Consider the following 18,896-nt stretch of genomic DNA (forward strand, 5'->3'; position numbering starts at 1 on the left):
AAGCAGAACAGCAATAAGTGGACAAGTGCTCTTATAAAATAGCTTGCCCGCCACTGATAATCTGCCCCTGCAATGTGCATCTGCAGAACAAATGCCCCTGGGAGGCATCCCCAAATTTGTTTAAACCTACGAGCTTGGCCAGTACCCTGCCTGAACTACACACCCCAGAACAGGGCTGGAGAACCTCAGGCCCAGGGGCCAAATGCAGCCTCTCAGGCGTCTCCCCATCTTGCCCTCGGGACTCTCCCCAGGCTACACCCCTCCCCAGCCCTGCCCTGCACCCTCCTGAGGTGTTTCTGCCTGGCTGGACTGTGCCTTTGAACTCTGACAATGCCTCTTCCTCGCCTGGATGAAGGATAGAGAAGTGAGTGAGTGAGATTTAAGATTTCTGCCTGGCTGGACTGTGTCTTTGAACTCTGACAGTGTGTGTGTGTGTGTGCGCACGTGTGCATGCATGTGCGTATGTGAGGGAGAGGGAGAGAGAGAGAGTGTAAAATCAGCACACTGTACAAAGGTAAAACTCATACCCATTGCTCCGCCCACTTTTGACTCTGGCCCCACCCACCAATGGTATGCGACACACACACCCCAGGAGGTTGCTCAGAGGAAATGTGGCCCTTGAGATGAAAATAGGTTCCCCCCCATTTCCCAGAATGCTTTGCATATAGAAGCCAGGTCAATGGTTCTCTGAAACGTGAACATTTGGACACCATCCATTTAAGACCATCACCATTCCCTGAAGCAGGATATTCAATTTAAGGGACGGATGAACTGTGCTTGGAAGTGCAAGAAGATGCTCAGGAGAAACAGCATCCCAGAACCTGCTTCAGGGCAAGGCCTGCTTTGGAAAAGCTTGATGGGTATCGATTACCTGACAAGCTCCTTGTGCAGTTCAGGGGTGGTCAGGTAGTTGGGCTGGCCGCATCCTTTCTCCACTAGGTTTTTAGTGCACCCCACCGGGTTCTCCAGCCGTAGCGCTTTGCTGGCAGAGTGGTGGAAGTCGGCATCCTCAACCAGGCGTTGCTTCAGGTCACTTAATAGGCTAAGGTGAGCAGGACTTTGGAAAAACCTTTTCCCAATACAGCCATCTACAGGTAACCTTTAAAAGCAGAATCCTTGTCATTTACAACCAATGCAAGTGAAATCACTTAGAAAAGGCATAAACGTTTTCTTTTTTAAAAAACTCTCTGGTGGTCAATTAATGCCATTGAGCATAATGAACTAGGGAGGTATGATTTCTTTTTATTTCTGATCCTCGTCACTTTTCCATACATTAAGATATAAATTTGTCCCATCCCATTTCTGCCATTTTTAAAATAAAAGTCTGCACAAAAATTTAGGTACTCATTTCTAAACATATTTTCCCCAAAATATACATTTTTAAAAATATGGTTTCTCTTGAAATAAGCATTTGTACCCGCATTTTGAAACTTTTTTTAAGCTAAAACAAGGGGGGAGGATGACGCCTTTCGCATGCAGAGCAACTTATATAATTAAATGTCACCCCACGGCTGAAAGAATTGCACTGGCTGCCCGTTAGCTACCAGGCTAAATTCAAGGTTCTAGTTTTGGTTGAAAGCCCTATACAGCTTGGGACCAGGATACCTGAAAGACCATCTTATCCCTTATATACCCAGTCGATCACTGCGCTCTCCAGGTGAGGGCCTCCTGCAGATGCCATCTCATCAGGAGATCCGTTCCACACAACATAGGAAGCAGACCATTAGCATTGTGGCACCTACCCTTTGGAATTCCCTCCCCTTAAATATTAGACAAGTGCTGTCATCTCTGTTATCTTTTTGGCGCCTACTGAAGACCTTCCTCTTTCAACAAACCTTTTAAGCAGAGACCTTATCCCAGTCGGTGTCTGTGTTGGAATTGCTTTTTTAAATGTTTTTAAAGCTTTTTTCTTTTTTAAAAAAAGATGTTTTTAAAGCCTTTAAAAAATGTTTTTAAAGATATTTTGTCTTAATATATTTTAAAATCTGCTTTTAAGATGTCTTAAAGTGTTTTTAGTGCTTTTGCTTGCTGTCCTGGACTCCTACTGGAAGGAAGGGCGGGATACAAATCTAATAATTAATTAGTTAATTAAATAAAATAAAAAGCCTCTGTAAGGCGCTCCTGGGATAGTTGCATACCAGGCACCGAAAGGTTTGCATTCCAGACAGACAGACAGACACAGTGGGATGTGCTGGCAAGGTGAGAAAAGAGAGACACACAAATCACCAGCAAGATCAAAAGGCGGCTGTTAGTATGTCTGAAAGAGGTCCCAGGCAGTGGGAGGTTAGAGGAAAAGGAATAGAGATGAGCAGAGTTGCTGCCGAGATCAAGGCTCCCAGAAGGGGAGACTGACTGACTGTCTGACTTATTTATTTATTTATATCCTGCCCTTCCTCCCAGCAGGAGCCCAGGGTGGCAATCAAAAGCACTAAAAACACTTTAAAACATCATAAAAACAGACTTTAAAATACATTAAAACACAACATCTTTAAAAACATTTTTTTTAAAGTTTCCAAGACATCTTTAACACACACAAAAGGTTTAAAAACATATTAAAAAGCAATTCCAGCCTAGACACAGACTGGGATAAGGTCTCTACTTAAAAGGCTTGTTGAAAGAGGAAGGTCTTCAAAAGGTGCCGAACAGGTAACAGAGACGGCACCTGTCTAAGGTGCCGCCACACTAAAGGTCCGCTTCCTATATTGTGCGGAATGGACCTCCTGATAAGATGGTATCTGCAGGAGGCCCTTGTGACGTCCTTCCCTGGCACCACCTATGTCGCTCTCACTCGTGGCTACCAGCAGTCAGGATCGTCGTGTTTATTTTTACCTCTCTCTGCTCTAGCACAGATCTCAAAAGATCCCCCTGCTAGGCCACACTACCCAACACTCTGTGTATCCAATATGACCTCTAGACTGTGCCTTAGTCTCTTCCTGGTTATTTTGATACCTTGTGTCTGTGTGTATAGGTAATTCCCAACCCCCCTGAAGCCTCTTGCCTATGAAGCTCACAGCTCTGGGTTGCTCTGTAGTACTGGATGTTGATACAATATCTCTTCCTTCACCGCTGCCACCATTCGATACTATTTCTTCTTCAGCCTTGGTTACTCTGCCTCCCCCCTCGTCTGTGCCCCCCCCAGCTGAGGAATCAGGCTTTAAGTAAACCAAGAAAATATTTATTGATAACACTAAGAATAACAAGATTACTTATAGATTTCATTGACAAGCATATGGTTTCATATATGTTTCTCTTATGTTCCTAATTCCTACTATTTGCCGCAGAACTCCCAATCCAATATCTCAACAGCCACCTCTTACTCTCCACATCAACCTCCCTGTCCACAACCACACTGTCCAACCCCCACCCCGACTCAACTGTCATCCTCTCATTTATACCTTCAGCCATTCAAACACACAGCCAATCATCATCCAGCATTCTACAGCCCATGTACTCCCCCTTCTCACTCACTCCACTTACCATATTTCCTATAATAAACCTGCACTTACCATATTTACATTACATTCACATACAAGTTCATCACAGCCCTCACCTACAGAGTGCAGTGATCAATTGGGTATATAAGGGATAAGACAGTCTTAAATACATAAATACAGAGAAAGCAGGCAAGGGATAGCAAAGAGAGAAAGGAGGGAGGACAGAGCGGGAAGGCCAAGTGGAATTGGCAAGCACTTCCCCAAACAATCCATAAAATTCAAGATTGATGAACCGGGGGTTAAGAGAAACCACCTTGTCAGGAAACATGGTTTTGGGAGGGACAAAGCACACAGCACTTGACTGAGACAATGTCCACTGGACATACCGAAAAGCCTTACCACAGAGGAGATCCCATGAGGAGAAGCACTCTAATCTCAGTCTGAGTGCCAAGTCTCTAAAGCCGAGAGACTTCCTAGCGATTCTGAGGGGCCCTGGGACCAGGGGAAGAAGGCTTAGAGATGTTCCCAGCCTCCAAATGTGAACTCACCCGTATTGGGGGCCTGGGCGATAGAGGTAGAGGAGGAAGAATTTCTGCCAGATGAGCGGAAGGAGGGGGTGATCCGCAGGAGTAACAAGGGCTTGATGGGCCCAGCGGTAAATCAGCAACCGCTGAAGAGAAGGCACGATGGGCAGCTTCAGCTGGTTCTGAGCTTTCTGTAGACAGAAGTATGTGACATTGTCTTCGATGAAGTTAATTTCCCCATCACAAGCTTGTTTTTGGCACTTTGCAGTGTTGCTTTTAGAGAAGGGATTCATCACCCAAAGAAGACATATTTGTTTTACCTTCAGAGCCTGATCAGGAGTCAAAGAGTTGGTGACTAACTCCCTTTCCACAACTCTACGAAGCTGGGAATCTTCTTCAAATATGGACTCCATATTCAGAATGGTCCATGCAAACCACACCTGAAAGAAATAAGGCAAAGCCTATCACTGAAGAAAAGAGCTGAAAGTCTGGCAGCATTTCTTCTCAGGCAGTCCTTCTTGACCTCCAGCTGTGTCAAATTCCCAGAGGCAGATTGTTTTTTCCACAGAGAGAAATCGAGGATGGGCAACATCCTCCAAGCATGTAAGTTCGATGGCAGTTCCCTACCTGTGTGGAATTTGCATTTCCCTCGATGAAAGAAGGGGTAATGTTGCCGGCCACAATCCAGCTGACTAAGGAAGAGAGCAGCCCCTTGTCACAGTGGTACCCCAAAGCATTCTGGGAAGTTTGGACAAGAGAGAGAATGCAGGTGAGAAGACATTGTGCCATTACAGGCCACAGATTCAGAATGAAAGGCAAAGGGATTTAAGCATTGTATGCTGTCCCCAGGATTGTAGCCTTATACAATCTTTTGCAAAAAAATAAATAAATCTTTTTTTGCAATAGAGAAAAAGGGCATCTGGGCTGCTGTTTCAGCTGTATGCCACGACGCTGGAAAACAAGGTTAGCATCACCGCTGCTTCTGTACTGTATCCCATTTATTGGTTTTAATAAGTTGCTTTACTGTTATTATGCTTTCATATACTACGCTAATATATATATATAACTGTTGTAAGATGCCCTGTGCTCCATATCGGAGGATGGGCGAGTTATGAAACTATTTAATACATACAAAATGGAAATGGACTGCCTTCAAGTCGCCCCCCGGCTTATGGCGACCCTATGAATAGGGTTTTCATGGTAAGCGGTATTCAGAGGGGGGTTTAACATTGCCTTCCTCTGAGGCTAGTCCTCCCCAGCTGGCTAGGGCCTGCTCAGCTTGCCACAGCTGCACAAGCCAGCCCCTTCCTTGCCCGCAACTGGGGAGCAAGGGGGCTCCTTGGGACTATGTAGCTTGCCCATGGCTGCACAGGTGGCAGGACACGTAACCCCTGAGCCACTCACTGTGGGGTGATCTTTATCTGGCCCTTGACAGGAGACACGAGCGGGGATTTGAACTCACAGACTCTGGACTCTCAGCCAGGCTCTCCTCCCTGCCTGCGGGCAAAAAACAGCTCTCCAGGCCTCTCAGTGTGGCCCCAGGACTCTCTCCAGGACACAGCTTTCCCTGACCCTGCTCCCACCCTCCTCAAGTGTTTTTGCCTGCCTAGAATGTGCACCTGAACTGCGGAGATGCCTCTTGCCTCCCTGGATGGAGGTCTGTGTTGAGCAACTTCTGGCATTTTCTGTGGCTGGAATGTAACCTATTGCACAAGGTTAAGTGTCACATCTGTTGCCCTGCCCACATTTGCCTTTGGCTCTGCCCACTGCATGTATATGGTCCCCAGAAGGTTGCCCACAAGGCAATGCAGCCCTTGGGCTGAAAAAGGATTCTCCACCCCTGAATTAATAAATAAAATAAATATTTCAAAAAATGGGGGGGGAGGAACTCCAACCACATCTGAAAGTGTATATAATGTAGACTGGTGAATCATCGTAAGATGCGGGGAATTCAAAGCGATACCCAAGCACCACTTGTCAAAGCATCTCAGCTGATCTCCTCAGTCCAGAGGTAAGAAAGGGATAGGGCATCCGCACCTTGTGTTGCTGATAGAGCAGCTTCTGCACACAGTCCTCTTGGTTAAACTGAAAAGCTGCTTGGCACAAATGATCCATCAGGCAGAGCGTGGCTCTCTCCCTGTGCCAGAGCGGCTGGCTGGTGAGGGCCTCGACCCAGAACTCCAACACAGCCGCGGGCCCAAGTCCGTTGGGAAGACTGTTTATAAAAATGTGACTCTGTGAAGGAAAAATGATGAAATGATGAAACACCTGGCAATAAGGAGAGAGGGGAGCCCCAGCCTCTGGATGGCAAGAAGGCGTGAGAAGAGCCTTCAAAACATTCCCATGATTACAGATGGAATTCTGCAAGGGATGGATACGTGCCGCCCTCCCCATGGGCATGCTCATTGCATGGGGTCTGTATTCATCTCTCTCTGAGAGAGAGAGAGAGAGAGAGAGAGAGAGGGGGGGGGAGGGAGGGAGAGGGAGAGGGAGGGAGGGAGAGGGAGGGAGAGGGAGAGGGAGGGAGGGAGAGGGAGGGAGAGGGAGGGAGAGGGAGGGAGGGAGAGGGAGGGAGGGAGAGGGAGGGAGGGAGAGGGAGGGAGGGAGGGAGAGGGAGGGAGGGAGAGGGAGGGAGAGGGAGGGAGGGAGGGGAGGTTTGTGTCTGTTTGTGTGTGTCCGTGTGTGTCCGTGTGTGTGTGTGTCCGTGTGTGTGTGTGTGTGTCCGTGTGTGTGTGTGTGTGTCCGTGTGTGTGTGTGTGTGTCCGTGTGTGTGTGTCCGTGTGTGTGTGTCCGTGTGTGTGTGTGTGTGTCCGTGTGTGTGTGTGTGTGTCCGTGTGTGTGTGTGTGTGTCCATGTGTGTGTGTGTGTGTCCGTGTGTGTGTCCAGGACCTGATGCTCACACTCATCCATGGAATAGTCAAATTACTGCCAGTGTGACTTTTGCCCACCATTTTTGCATGCTTCTTCCAAAGGCAGACTCTGGATGGTCAGATTACCATATCTGCAAATCGAACAGATTCTCTAGGATGCGGTAAATAAATCTCAGCTCTCACCATTAGCAGGGAGCACTCAGAAGAAATATTGCTCGTGAGAACAACGATGGAGACAACTGGCAGTGACTTTAAATACTGAAGAAGAGACCTTCAGCTGGATCAGGCCCAAGGGGGCCCATCTAGCCCAGCATCCTGTTCTCACAGGGGCTGCCCAGATGCCCAAGGGAAGCCCACGAGCAGGACCTGAGTGAAAGAACACTCTCCCCTCCTACAGTATTCAGCAACTAGTATTCAGAAGCACGTTGCCTCTGACGGCGGAGGCAGAGAATAGCCATCATGGCTAGTAACTACCTTATGTACTTTACTAAATTAAGAAAACCATACAAATTAGGCCAGATATGGCCAGCAAATTGGAATAACTTGGTGACTCACCCTACTGCTGCTGCATGCAGCTTGTCTTGCTTGACCGAGTCATCTACTGTCAGGACTCTCCATTTTTGTTTTTTGTTTGTTTGTTTTTAGGAAGTATTCTGTGCTTCAGCAACCCAAATTCTGCACCACGAAAAAGTAAATTCACTTTTCTCTTTTGGCATAACTTCCTCTTGCTTAATGTCCCCTCATGAGCAGGAGCTCAAGAGGCATGAGATGACCCAGCAACGGCAATTCTAGTGCGCGTCAGGTTGGGCTGGAGTCTCAGCACCTCTGACAGCTCCAACTTCGCAACTTCCTTTGACAAACCAACCATGAAGCTTAACTGAGGTTGTACAACCCTCATGGGCCACACTGACCTTCCCAGATGCCACCCATTTCGTGAAGATTGGAGAGCCTTAAAGGGACAGCAGTCCTCTGGCATGGAGCCAGGCGCTCTTGCTGCCTCATTGTCAGTTCCATCTGTGCTTGGCAAGCTCAGGCCCTGGAGAAAGTAAGGCTCCTGCTATGGACAAAGATGGTCCCTCAGGGGAATCTTCCTTAGGAGGTCTCTGGCTGGAGATGCTCCCAAGCTGACAGTCTCCAGCTTAGTGTTGCGGGCTCAGTCTGGGGCCAGCGTACTGCTGTGCCTTGCCCTGCTGATCCTGGCTTCTTCTCCTCCTCTGCATTACCCCCTTTAGTACCACTCCCTATATATGTGTGTGTGTGTGTATATATATATATATATATATATATATATATATTGTATTTTATGTATTTTAATTTATTTTAATGTTTTTGTGATTTTACTCTTTACAATTTTATTATGTACGTGTTTGATTTTATTTTTGTAAGCCGCCCTGAGTGCCCTATTATAGGGTAGAAGAGCGGGATAGGAATATTTTAAATAAATAAATAATCAGAGGAAGTCCTGGCTGCTTCCAGAAGTTGCGGTCGTGACATTTTAATAGTCATGAGGAGGTGCAGCGATGTGCCCTGAAACCCCAGCTCAACCATTGTCACTCTGACTGAACCATTTCCTGCAGCTTCTGGAATTTCAGCAAGTATTGCACACACACACACACTATCTTGGTAATCCTAAGGGCTAGAAACTTAATTCAGAAAGAGAGAGCCAAGAGCCTCAAAAAATGCAGTCTACGTGTAGTCCTACATATTCTACACATATTCTGTGCTTGTGTGAACACAGGCATGTTTTTTCTACATGGAGCATCAATCCTTGCTCTCTTCTCGTGACATAAGAATGTAGAAAGCTGCCTTATACTGAGTCAGACCACTGGCCCATTTAGTTCAGGATTGTCTACACTGACAGGTAGCAGCTCTACAAGGTTACAGACAGGGAGTCTCTCCCAGCCCTATCTGGAGATACCAGGGGTTGAACCTGGGACCTTCTGCATTCAAGGCAGATGCTCCACCACTGACGTATGGCTCTTCCCCAATGCTATTTTGCCCTCTGTGGCCTGATCTTTAGAAACAGGCTGAGAAGTATTTTGGCCACCCTAAAAGGGCTCCTGATCAACCAAACATGCTTCTAACTCCTGACCTGAATCATGCAGTTGAGCAGCTTGACGTTTTTGCCATAACTTGTCCCAGTTAAGTGCTGAGTGACTTTTTGTGTCATTTGCTGAGTCATCCCTTGGGGAACGCCGCTATCCAGCTGAAGAAACTGGTGGAGGCACGAAAGAAACCTAAGAAAACCACAAAATAAGCTCTCATCTAATTTGCAGATCACAGGCACACTTATTTCACAACATACCCTGCTGCATGGACACACACACACACACCCCTCAGCTCTCAGAAAGGACCGTCTGATTCAGCTGCTGAACTAGGTTAGGCAACGGTACAAAAACCTGCAATATCTGTTGCGCTCCAAACCACAAGGGGAAAAGTGGATTTTGCAAGCATCACAAAACGTGTGTGCGCATGAGTGTGCATTTCTCTAGCCCTTTTCTTATCCAGCAAAAGCGCTTCTTGGAACAAAATCTGGGCAACCGACTGGAATATAGGAAGCTGCCTTATACTGAATCAGACCACTGGTCCATCTAGCTCAGCATTGTCCCCATTGACTAGCAGAAGCTTTCCAGGGTCTTACTGGGGTGAGCCAAGAGTCTCAAGATGGGAGCCGGAGAGCTGAAACAAGGACATCTGCTCTTTTGACCAGCAAAGACCAAATGTCTGTCTCCTGGTAATTAAACCTGTCTTGGGCAATCCAGAGAACTCCACGGTCTATCAAAGAGGTGGATACTGGAGATCGCAGTATCTGCCTGGGCTTCAAGAGAGACTGGGCTCCTTGGTACACAAAAAGACTAAATAATTCACCCTTATTCTCCTATCCCCACTTTTAGCCATGCACCTCCTAACACAAAGTATTGGAGATAGACTGTAGCTCAGCAGCAGAGTAGCTGCTTGCATGCAAAAGGTTCCAAGGTCAATCCCAGACAGCTTCCCTTAGAGGTGGTGGGACTGGGAAAAAACCCTTGCCTGCCTATCAGAGTAGATATTACCAGACTAGACAGACCTTAGCTCAGTGGTAAAAGCACGAACTTTGCATGCAGAATATCTCAGGTTCAGTCCCTGGCATCTCGAGTTAAAAGGCTCAGAAAGGATGTTGGAGAAAGAGTTCAGTCCGAGACCCTGCAGAGGTTCTGCCAGCCAGAGTAGGCAATACTGGTCGACAGGGACAAACAGTCTGATGGTACAAGGCAGCTTCCTATGTCCTATGAGTACTCTTTGCAACAGGTCAGGTTGACCTCAGTGGGTTGCTGCAAGAATAAATCCCATCTACGTCCCCCTGAGCAACTTTACGGAAAGGTGGGATACAAATGTGACAGACAGACAGGCCCAGATACTTCGGTGCTAGACATCTGGGCAAGTCACAGGCTTACTGTTCATTCTTCAGTAGGTAATACTGGCACGGGTAGAACAAAGGCAGGACTTTATCCAGCAAGTGAACGACTGTTCTCAGATGCCTCGACTGAACCAGAATGCCCACAAGTGGGATCCCTTCAGCACAGAACTTTTCAATGCTGTCAAAGGAGAAGACGAGAAAAACATATTTAAGACGTCAAACATAATAACCATAAGCAATGTGCTGTTTGGTATCCCTTTATTGTGTATACTATGGGCCCTGATGCCACAAGGCATCCTCTGTCGTATTATGAAACCATCTTGATAGCTTGGTTTTTTCATTGGTTTTCTTCTGTGGGAAGATGGACTGTAGCTCTCCTTCAAGTGGGCAAGCCCTCTGTGTTCTTCCTAGACTTACCTGCAAGGTCAACTGACAGATTTTTATAGCATCATGGAATAGTAGAGTTGGAAGGGACCTATGAGGCCATTGAGTCCAACCCTCTGCTCACTGCAGGAATCCAAATGAAAGAATACCCAACAGGTGGCTGTCCAGCTGCCTCCTGAAGCCCTCCGGTGCTGGAGAGTCCACCACCTCCTTAGGTCATTAGCTCCATTGTCGTACCGCTCTAACAGTTAGGAAGTTTTTCCTGATATTTGGCAGATATCTGGCTTCCTGCAACTTGAGCCCCCGTGTCCTGCACCTCTGGGATGATCGAGAAGAGATCCCAGCACTCCTCTGTGTGACCTTTCAAGTATTTGAAGTAATTTTATAACAAGTTATAACAAGCCAGAACCCCACCTGAGCTATGTATCCTTATTTTTATAAGTTCTGTTTTTGTTATGTTAATTATCAAGTGTCATGTGTTTTCTTTCATATTTAGGAAAAGTTGTAATTTTTTTGTTTTAAAATTAAAAAATTAAAAAGCATAACAACAACAATAACAATAATGTAGAATGATCTGTCTCGGTGGATGCTAGCTTCCAGGCAACTGAAACAAATTCTTCTGAGATTATCACTGCCTAGAAGATGTTTCTGGGGAGGAAGACAGGGAGGAGCATTTAGTCTGGAAACGTGGGGTGCCGGGTGCATATCAAGAGCTCCCAAGTGGAACCAATCCCAGCAGGCCTTGATTTTGGTGCCAAATTTTAAAACACACACATTTTATTTCTTTTATTTAATAAAATGTGTATACTGCTTAACTGTCGAATCCTCCTAGCAGTTTACATAAAATAAAAAATATACATTAAAACTATCTGTAAGAGTCACAAGTTAAAAACAAGTTGACCTAAAAACAATTCCAAATGTGAATAAATGATTAAAAATACACATTATGAAAAATGAAAATTACCTATTAAAATGCATGTCAGCTTCACATATCTGAGTAGGGTACCCTAAATAAAAATGTTTTTAGCAAGCACCGAAAAGAGTACAGCAAAGGTGCCTGCCTACTGTCAAAGGGCAGGGAGTTCCAGAGTGTAGGTGCTACCACACTGAAAGATCAATTCCTTACAAGTACAGAACGGACACTGCATGCCACAATCAATGATATTGATTGTTTTTACATTGTATACCCCTTAAGAGATTTTTAAAATACTGTGCAATTTATAAATACTTTCAAATGAGATGTGCTCAGTTCTGCAGATCCGAGTGGTCAAGAGGGCATCTATGGCATCAGGCGCTCCCTCCAGTAGACGGGTCGCAAATCCCTGCTTGCCAAGGAACAATCAGGAGGGCAGTTTAAGACTCCCAGTTGCTCCTTTGCAGCCACTTCTTTGCCTGTCCCACACCTGACATCGTACATGAAGGTGAAGAGCCCTAGTTCAGTGGCGGACCATCTGCCTTGCATGCAGAAGGTCCCAGGTTCAACCCCTGGCATCTCCAGGTAAGGCTGGGAGAGACCCTGACCTGAAGCCCTAGAGAGCCACTGCCAGTCAGTGTAGGCAATACTGAGCGAGTTGGATCAACTCAGTATAAGGCAGCTTCCTACGATGGACGTCAGATGTTACGGGGCAGGTAGGCATCGTTAGGGGGAAATGGCCTTGTGAGCCAAATTAGCCTCGTAGGCCAGAGGTTCCCCACCATTAGGAACACAGGAAGCTGCCTTATACTGAGTCAGACCATTGGTCCATCTAGCTCAGTACTGTCCACACTGACTGGCAGTGGCTCTCCAGGGTTTCAGGCAGGAGTCTCTCCCAGTCTTACCTGGAGATGCCGGGGACTGAACTTGGCATCTTGTGTGTGCAAAGCAGATGCTCTCCCACTACGGCCCCACTGAGCTATGCGTGCAGGAAGGGGATATTGTACCGCCTTCTCCCGCCCACAATTGCAAAGAGAAACCATTGCTTGGCTTGCTGACTGGCTGTGATCAAGGTCCAGACGCAGGCAAACAAACTGCAATTCTTCCAGAAAGCTGGCAGCGCCTTGAAGAGAAATGCCTGTGATGAGCACAGAGATAAGGAGCCCTCCTGGTGCCTACCTATGCCCCACCGTCGTCATGACAAGCGCCAAGTAGCAGCCGATGGGGAGGCCCGACCTGACAGCCTTCAGCAGCGGGTGAAACGTGGGCGATTCCGTCAGCTCAAGCGTCGCTCCAGAGGCAGGAACAGAAGGCTGTACACCGTAATCATTCACATGCAGTTTTAATCTCAGAACCAGGCCCCAGGCCCACTGGTTAAAGGAGGTTTCAGGCGTCTCTCCGTAACGGACAATGCTGGCCAGGTAGGAGACCTAGAACAAAGCATATGCATGACTCCCAGCTTGGTAGAACTCTGGCCGCTAGCAGTGCAAACTCGCTTTGTGTTTGTTTTACCTCACAGACAGGGGACAAGCAGCTCATCAGAGGTTACTGGATGCCAACTCCCATCAGCCCACCAGCACAGCCAATGCTCAGAGACGATGGGAGTGTAGGCAGCAACATCTGGAGGGCCTCAGGCTCCCTCACCCCTGCTTCAGCTAACCGTAGAGCAACGGCTAAATTGTCGTTAGTTGGTAAAAGGCCGCTTCCTAGACTGTTGTTAGTGGGGGTGGGGAGGCTTTGGCCTGCTCTTCGGGCCTCACTGCCAAAGCCCTCGAGTCACATCCGTGGCTGAGCAGGAATCCCCACTTCCTCAAAAACCTAAATGGATTGGGTTCGCTTCACCTTATCCCTCACATGGAGACATTTCTCATTTCTGCCACTGGCTTTCACGTCCTGGCTGTTTGGGCTCTAGTAGTCCCCCACTCCTGGCCACATACTTCTAAATCACCTCAGACAGACTCACGCCAGAGGCAGTCATGCCTCTTTGCTCTGGACTCACCGGCTTACCCAGTACCCCTCCCCCTCCCCCCCTCTCTCTCCCCCTCCAGCAACATCTGGAGGGGGCCACATTGGGTGCGCAAGAAAAGAGTGTCTGCCCATGACACTGGACATCTCCCAGTGGTCAGGATGGGCAGTCCAGAGGCTAGATGGACCTGACTTTTTATAGACAAAAAATCCCATAATGATATACTGTAGGAAGGCAAAGCCAGAGGAACAACTTGACAGGTTCACGGCAACCGAGATGGCAAAGGCTGGGGCAGAAAGCAAACATCCATGTCCTCCCCCTTTGCAAATCTCCCCCTGACCTGGGCAAACAAAGAGGTGCTTGGAGATGCTTTCTCACAACTATTTTCATGACAGACCTTTGGGTGAACTGCTACTGAAACTGACTTGAAGTAAACTTGCTAATATAGACAAGCCAGGGGGAAGGGGATGACTGAAGTAACCTCCCCACAGTCCTGCTCTCTGGTAAGAGGGCAGGGAGTTTTTTAAACAGGGGCTTACAGAAGGCCAGCCTGTCGTTGACTCATCCACCGCAAACAGGAAACATTCAAGGAGAGGGGAGGTACCTGCTTGATGCTTTCAGAGATGAGCCCGCTGTACGGTTTCTGGGAGAGGTACTTTTGGTACGCTTCCAAGACCATGAGTGCAACTTCAGCGTGGACCGCTGGGTCGAGATGAAGGCCGCCCTGCTGAAAAACAACTTGCTTATTTCCACAAAACAAACCTCAAGTGTACAACCCTCCCGCACATGTGGGCGCCGGCACGACACAGCAAACCGTGAACCCTGGCACAGAGTTATGTTTGGAACGGGGACTGTGGTTTGTTTCGTTCGCAACAAATGAAGGTTTGTTCTTGGCTTACTGACTGTGGTTTGCTGAAGTGCCACAAATAACTATCGCCGGTTGGGAAGCAACGCCACACCAGGGACCCTACACTTACACCGGAGGTTTGTTTCCTTTGGGTATCAGCACGAAGGAGGCAAAACAGCCCAGAAAGGAGTGTTCACGATGAGCCATCAGCTATAATTTCTCTCTCTCCACATGAGCCAACCTGGACCCCAATTTAGCCATCTGAGGCCCTTCTCCATGTGCCCCCTCGGAGGGAGGTGAGGGGGACGACACAAAAACCGGCCTTTTCAGTGGTGGCTCCCCACGTGTGGAATGCTCTCCCCAGGGAGGCATGCCTGGTGCCATCATTGCCTGTTTGTAGGCTCAAAGCAAACACATTTTTAATTACCTAGGCCTTTGGAGGGTATGTTGAGTATGACTGTAGCCTCTTTTTGTGCTCATCTTTTTAGTGGGGTGGGGTGGATTTGTCCTATGGACGAGCATTTAAGATTCCTCTTTTATTCTTGTTCTTATATATTTGGTTTTTATGTTCCTTGTTCTTACAGTGTAGGTCATTCCAAGACGGTTTTGTGTATAAAGTCACAATAATAAGATATAATAATGAGATGATGAGATGATAATGATGATACTAATAACGGTGCCTGAACAGGGCCACTGAATGTTCCCCTTTTGGTGACTGTATTATGGACACAGGGGAATATTTTAGATCCTGAAGCCCACTTTCTGTTTTAAGGCGCCATTTAGCCGGTGCATTCATTATGATGTAGCAGAAGCCATGTTAGAGGAGACTTCCGCTCCTGTGCAAGAGTGTGCGTGTGGGGGTGGAGGCCTCTTCTAAAATGATGCCTGCTATCTGCAGGTTTTTCTAAGCACTGGTATTAAAAATAACTAACTTTATTCAAAATGCATTGTCCGATTCACCGATTAAAAGGTTGCACCCCTGTTTTTAATACGCACACGCTCACAAGGTCCCCAGTTCAGCCCTTCTAGGATAACGCAAGCTAGCTTGTTCTCAACTTCAGTCAGGCCGTAATTCAGCAGCCAGTCGCGGATCAGGGCAACCTCCGACGCAGATGGCTTCCAGAGATGCATTGGCAGCTCTTTAAACAAATAAAGGGAAACCTAATAAGAAAAACAAGAAGATATGCTGACACAGGTCATTTTAAAAGCCCATAGAAATCCTTTTCAATATTCCAGGAAATGAACAATCTTGCCAGAAGGACTCATAAAGTTACAGAATGGAACTCTTGAAATGACTTGCATGAACCTGTAAGAAGGCTCTTCTAATTAGAAGTATAGGTTCTATGGCATTTTGGTCCTTCAGACTCTTATCACAACTTGGTGCAAGTTTCTAGTCCTTAGTGCCTACCCAAATAGGTGTGGGTGTGGGTGAGTGGATGAGGGAGACATGGCTGGTAAAATCTCAGAAGCCAGGGAGTGGACAAATTTTCATCATTCAGTGGGTGAGGCTGAAGATCCTTGCTGTTCCTTTTAGAAATAGAATTACTGCAGCATAATAAATGCAGTTTTTCTTGGCACAAAATTTTGGTGGGAGCTTTTTAAGTCACAGTTTACACCCAACCCTGGCCAAAGGACATTCTCCATCCAAAGGCATCAAGCAGCAGCAACCAGGCAAGATTCTTACCATGCCGACCCTTTCAATGGTCTCCCTGACTCGGTCCAGCAGAACAGAAATCATGCTTGTGTGGGCAGTGGTAATGGCTCCCAGGAGCTCCCGGCCAACTTTTGAAAACGTCTCTCTTGTGGAAAGGCTGACATAAGACACCTGAAAGAAAACACAAGCATTTATTTTTTCAAAACCCACCTACTGAAGCGTTTGCAAGTTAAGGTGTCTTGGAAAGTCCAAGTGAAAATGATTCCTTTCTGTTTTCACTTTAACAACTAGGAAACCTGTTAAAAAAAAAAATCACACTGTTCAGTCTGTTTGTTTCTATCAGTCATGTTAGATTTTTTACTGGATTACTTTTAAAAGCTTTTAATTAACTTGCTGAATTTCCGGAGGTGGCTGAGACAGATGCCTAAGACTGCAATCCAATGCACACTTACTTGGGAGAAAGCCCCACTGAACACAATGGAGCTCACTTCTGAGTAGACATGTATTTGACTGCAGCCAAAGACTATCCAGAACCACCATCTCTGCAGGTACCTTGGTATGATTTGTTGCTCCTGTTTCCTCAAAGCACAGCATACCAACTTCTCCCTTGACACCTCTGGCACCACTTGGTACCTCCCAAGTTCTACTGCAACTAAGCCCAAGAACGTGTAGCTGAGCCAATCACAAATTATTTCCCTGTCTGCCCCGTCCCCTCTGTTATTTCTTCCATGCCAAGTTTTAGACTGTAAGCTCCTCGGAGGGCCGGGGACCTGTCCTCTTGCATGCTGTAAAGTGTCATGCATGCTGTCAGCACTATATAAACCAAGAAAGGGATGTTGTTGGACTCCCATCCGCCCCAGCAAGCATAGCTGATGGTCAGGGATGATGGTAGCTGTAATATAACAACATCTGGGAGGGCCCTGGGTTGCACATCCCTGATACAAGCAAACAATAACCAGTATCCCCAAGCTGGAGATGGCAGAGCTGAGGCAGACTTAGTAAGTTCAAAGCAGAGGCAAGAGATGAACCAAGGACTGCCTAGTTTACAGCTCTGCCTCGCAGCTGCAACACTAAGGTTGCTCCCAGGCCAGACTTGCCCATAGCGCTCCCTCGCCTAGCAGATTGCTCCCGGCTCACCTCGTAGATCTCCAGCACAATGACTTTGACAAAGTCCTGGTCCACATCACCCCGTTTCGTCTGAGCCATCTGGGCAAACGTCGTCAGCAGGCAGATCTCCTCAGAGCCGTTCATCGACTGGAGATACTTCTCAAAACTCGCCAGGTGGGCTGGGTCTGCCAGCGGCATCAGAGGGGGCAGATTTTAGTTCCGGGTCCAAATGTCTAAAGTCCTCTTTTAAAGATGTGTCTTTTGTTGTACTCTGTATCCCAGCAGCAGTAGCCAACATAGTACCCTCCAGACGTTGCCGGGCTACAACTTCCATCATCCCTGACCGACAGGCAACGCTGGCTGCGGCAGGTGCATGTTGGAGCCCAGCAACATCTGGCAGGTGCCACCTTGGATAGACCAGTGGCAGAGAACCTGGGCCTTCCAAACACTGCTGAACTTACAACTCCCAGCATCCCTGACTGTTGGTCATGCTGGTGGGCGCAGCTGGAGAGTTTGAGCCCAACACCATCTGGATGGCGCCGCACTGGCTAGCCCTGCTGTAATCTAAACCAACAGAAGAGCGGGGGGGTGTCTCCCTGTACCAGGAGGCATGACCAAGTCTACACACAGTAGCTAGTGTCACCCGGCCACAGGGCTGAGGTGGGGAGATGTCTTCCTAACTGCAAAAAATTAGGGGTGGAAGCACACAGATAGTTTTAACTTAATTAATTAATAAACTCCTTACCATCAGCCTTGTTGGAGGGGAGATATTTGCACATTCCTTATTCCCAATGCATCTGCCCATGCCGGTCGGGTGAGGTTGAATCAATCACCCATGTCCTGTTATACTGTTCATATTATAAGGACATTTGTTCCTTTCATATTGCTCCGAGTTTAAAAAAAATCTTACCAGGTAGATCTGATTCTATACTTCCTTCTCTCAGATTTGAGAAATGAAATAACTTTTAAAGTGGCAAAATTATGTGCTTTAGCATATACTATGAGGAAACAGATGGTTAATACATCTTAACTTTAGTATACCAGATTTTATTTTCTTAAGTTGTTTATATATATAGTCTGCATCTGTGTTGGAATTGCTTTTTAAAACATTCTTAAACCTTCGTTTTAATCTTAGAAGATGCTTTGAAAGCTTTTTTTAAGTAACGTTTTTGAAGATGTTTTGTTTTAATGTGTTTTAAATTTTGTTTTTATTTTGAATGTTTTTAGTGCTTTTGTTTGCCGCCCTAGGCTCCTGCTGGGAGGAAGGGCGGGATATAAATCAAATAATAATAGTAATAATAATAATAATAAAATATAAGTTATATAATTTAACTTGTTTATATGTACTTCTTCTGTCTTTCTGCGTTTAAACAATAAACAATAAAGATGAGATGAGATAATTAAAATAAAAAACAGCCACCTAAGCCCATCCAGCAGATCTATCCACCAGCCAGTGCCTCACAGGTCATCCCTAAGCAATCCAGTATAACATCAGGAGGATGTATGTACTGTAAACAGCCTGCCATTGAAGTCCTTCTGAAATGTGCTAGGGGTGGTGGACCTGATGCCTTGCTCAGGCGCAGGGGCCAAATGCAGCCCTCCTGACCTCTCCATCTGGCCCTCAGTGCTCTCCTCCAAGTCTATGCTTCCTCAGCCACACCCCTTGCCAGCCCTACTTTGCACAGTCCTTGAGTGTTTTTGCCTGGCTGGAATGTGACCTTGAACTCCTGATCATGCCTCTTGGATGGGGGGATAGGGAGGGGTGTGTGAATTTGTGTGAAGCTAACCTACTGTACAAAG

At 46.8% G+C, this 18,896-nt stretch overlaps 1 protein-coding gene across 4 annotated transcripts in view; it reads right to left on the bottom strand.

Moving 5' to 3' along the window:
• LOC133378951 (ectopic P granules protein 5 homolog) overlaps nt 1–18,896 on the bottom strand; it is a 74,211-nt gene that overhangs the window by 33,945 nt on the left and 21,370 nt on the right. For 3 of the 4 annotated variants that reach the window (XM_061613589.1, XM_061613582.1, XM_061613566.1), the window contains exons 12-23: nt 17,127–17,281; nt 16,020–16,160; nt 15,332–15,496; nt 14,093–14,215; nt 12,702–12,952; nt 10,263–10,403; nt 8,921–9,065; nt 5,996–6,193; nt 4,586–4,696; nt 4,279–4,398; nt 3,983–4,149; nt 872–1,099 (exon numbers count right to left, since the gene is read on the bottom strand). In XM_061613589.1, the coding sequence (XP_061469573.1) occupies nt 872–1,099; nt 3,983–4,149; nt 4,279–4,398; nt 4,586–4,696; nt 5,996–6,193; nt 8,921–9,065; nt 10,263–10,403; nt 12,702–12,952; nt 14,093–14,215; nt 15,332–15,496; nt 16,020–16,160; nt 17,127–17,281 (1,945 nt within the window). The remainder of the gene's footprint in view (nt 1–871; nt 1,100–3,982; nt 4,150–4,278; nt 4,399–4,585; nt 4,697–5,995; nt 6,194–8,920; nt 9,066–10,262; nt 10,404–12,701; nt 12,953–14,092; nt 14,216–15,331; nt 15,497–16,019; nt 16,161–17,126; nt 17,282–18,896) is intronic. The other variant, XM_061613573.1, reaches the window with a different exon arrangement.

Source organism: Rhineura floridana, chromosome 1 (assembly GCF_030035675.1).
Source record: "Rhineura floridana isolate rRhiFlo1 chromosome 1, rRhiFlo1.hap2, whole genome shotgun sequence".
NCBI lineage: Eukaryota > Metazoa > Chordata > Lepidosauria > Squamata > Rhineuridae > Rhineura > Rhineura floridana.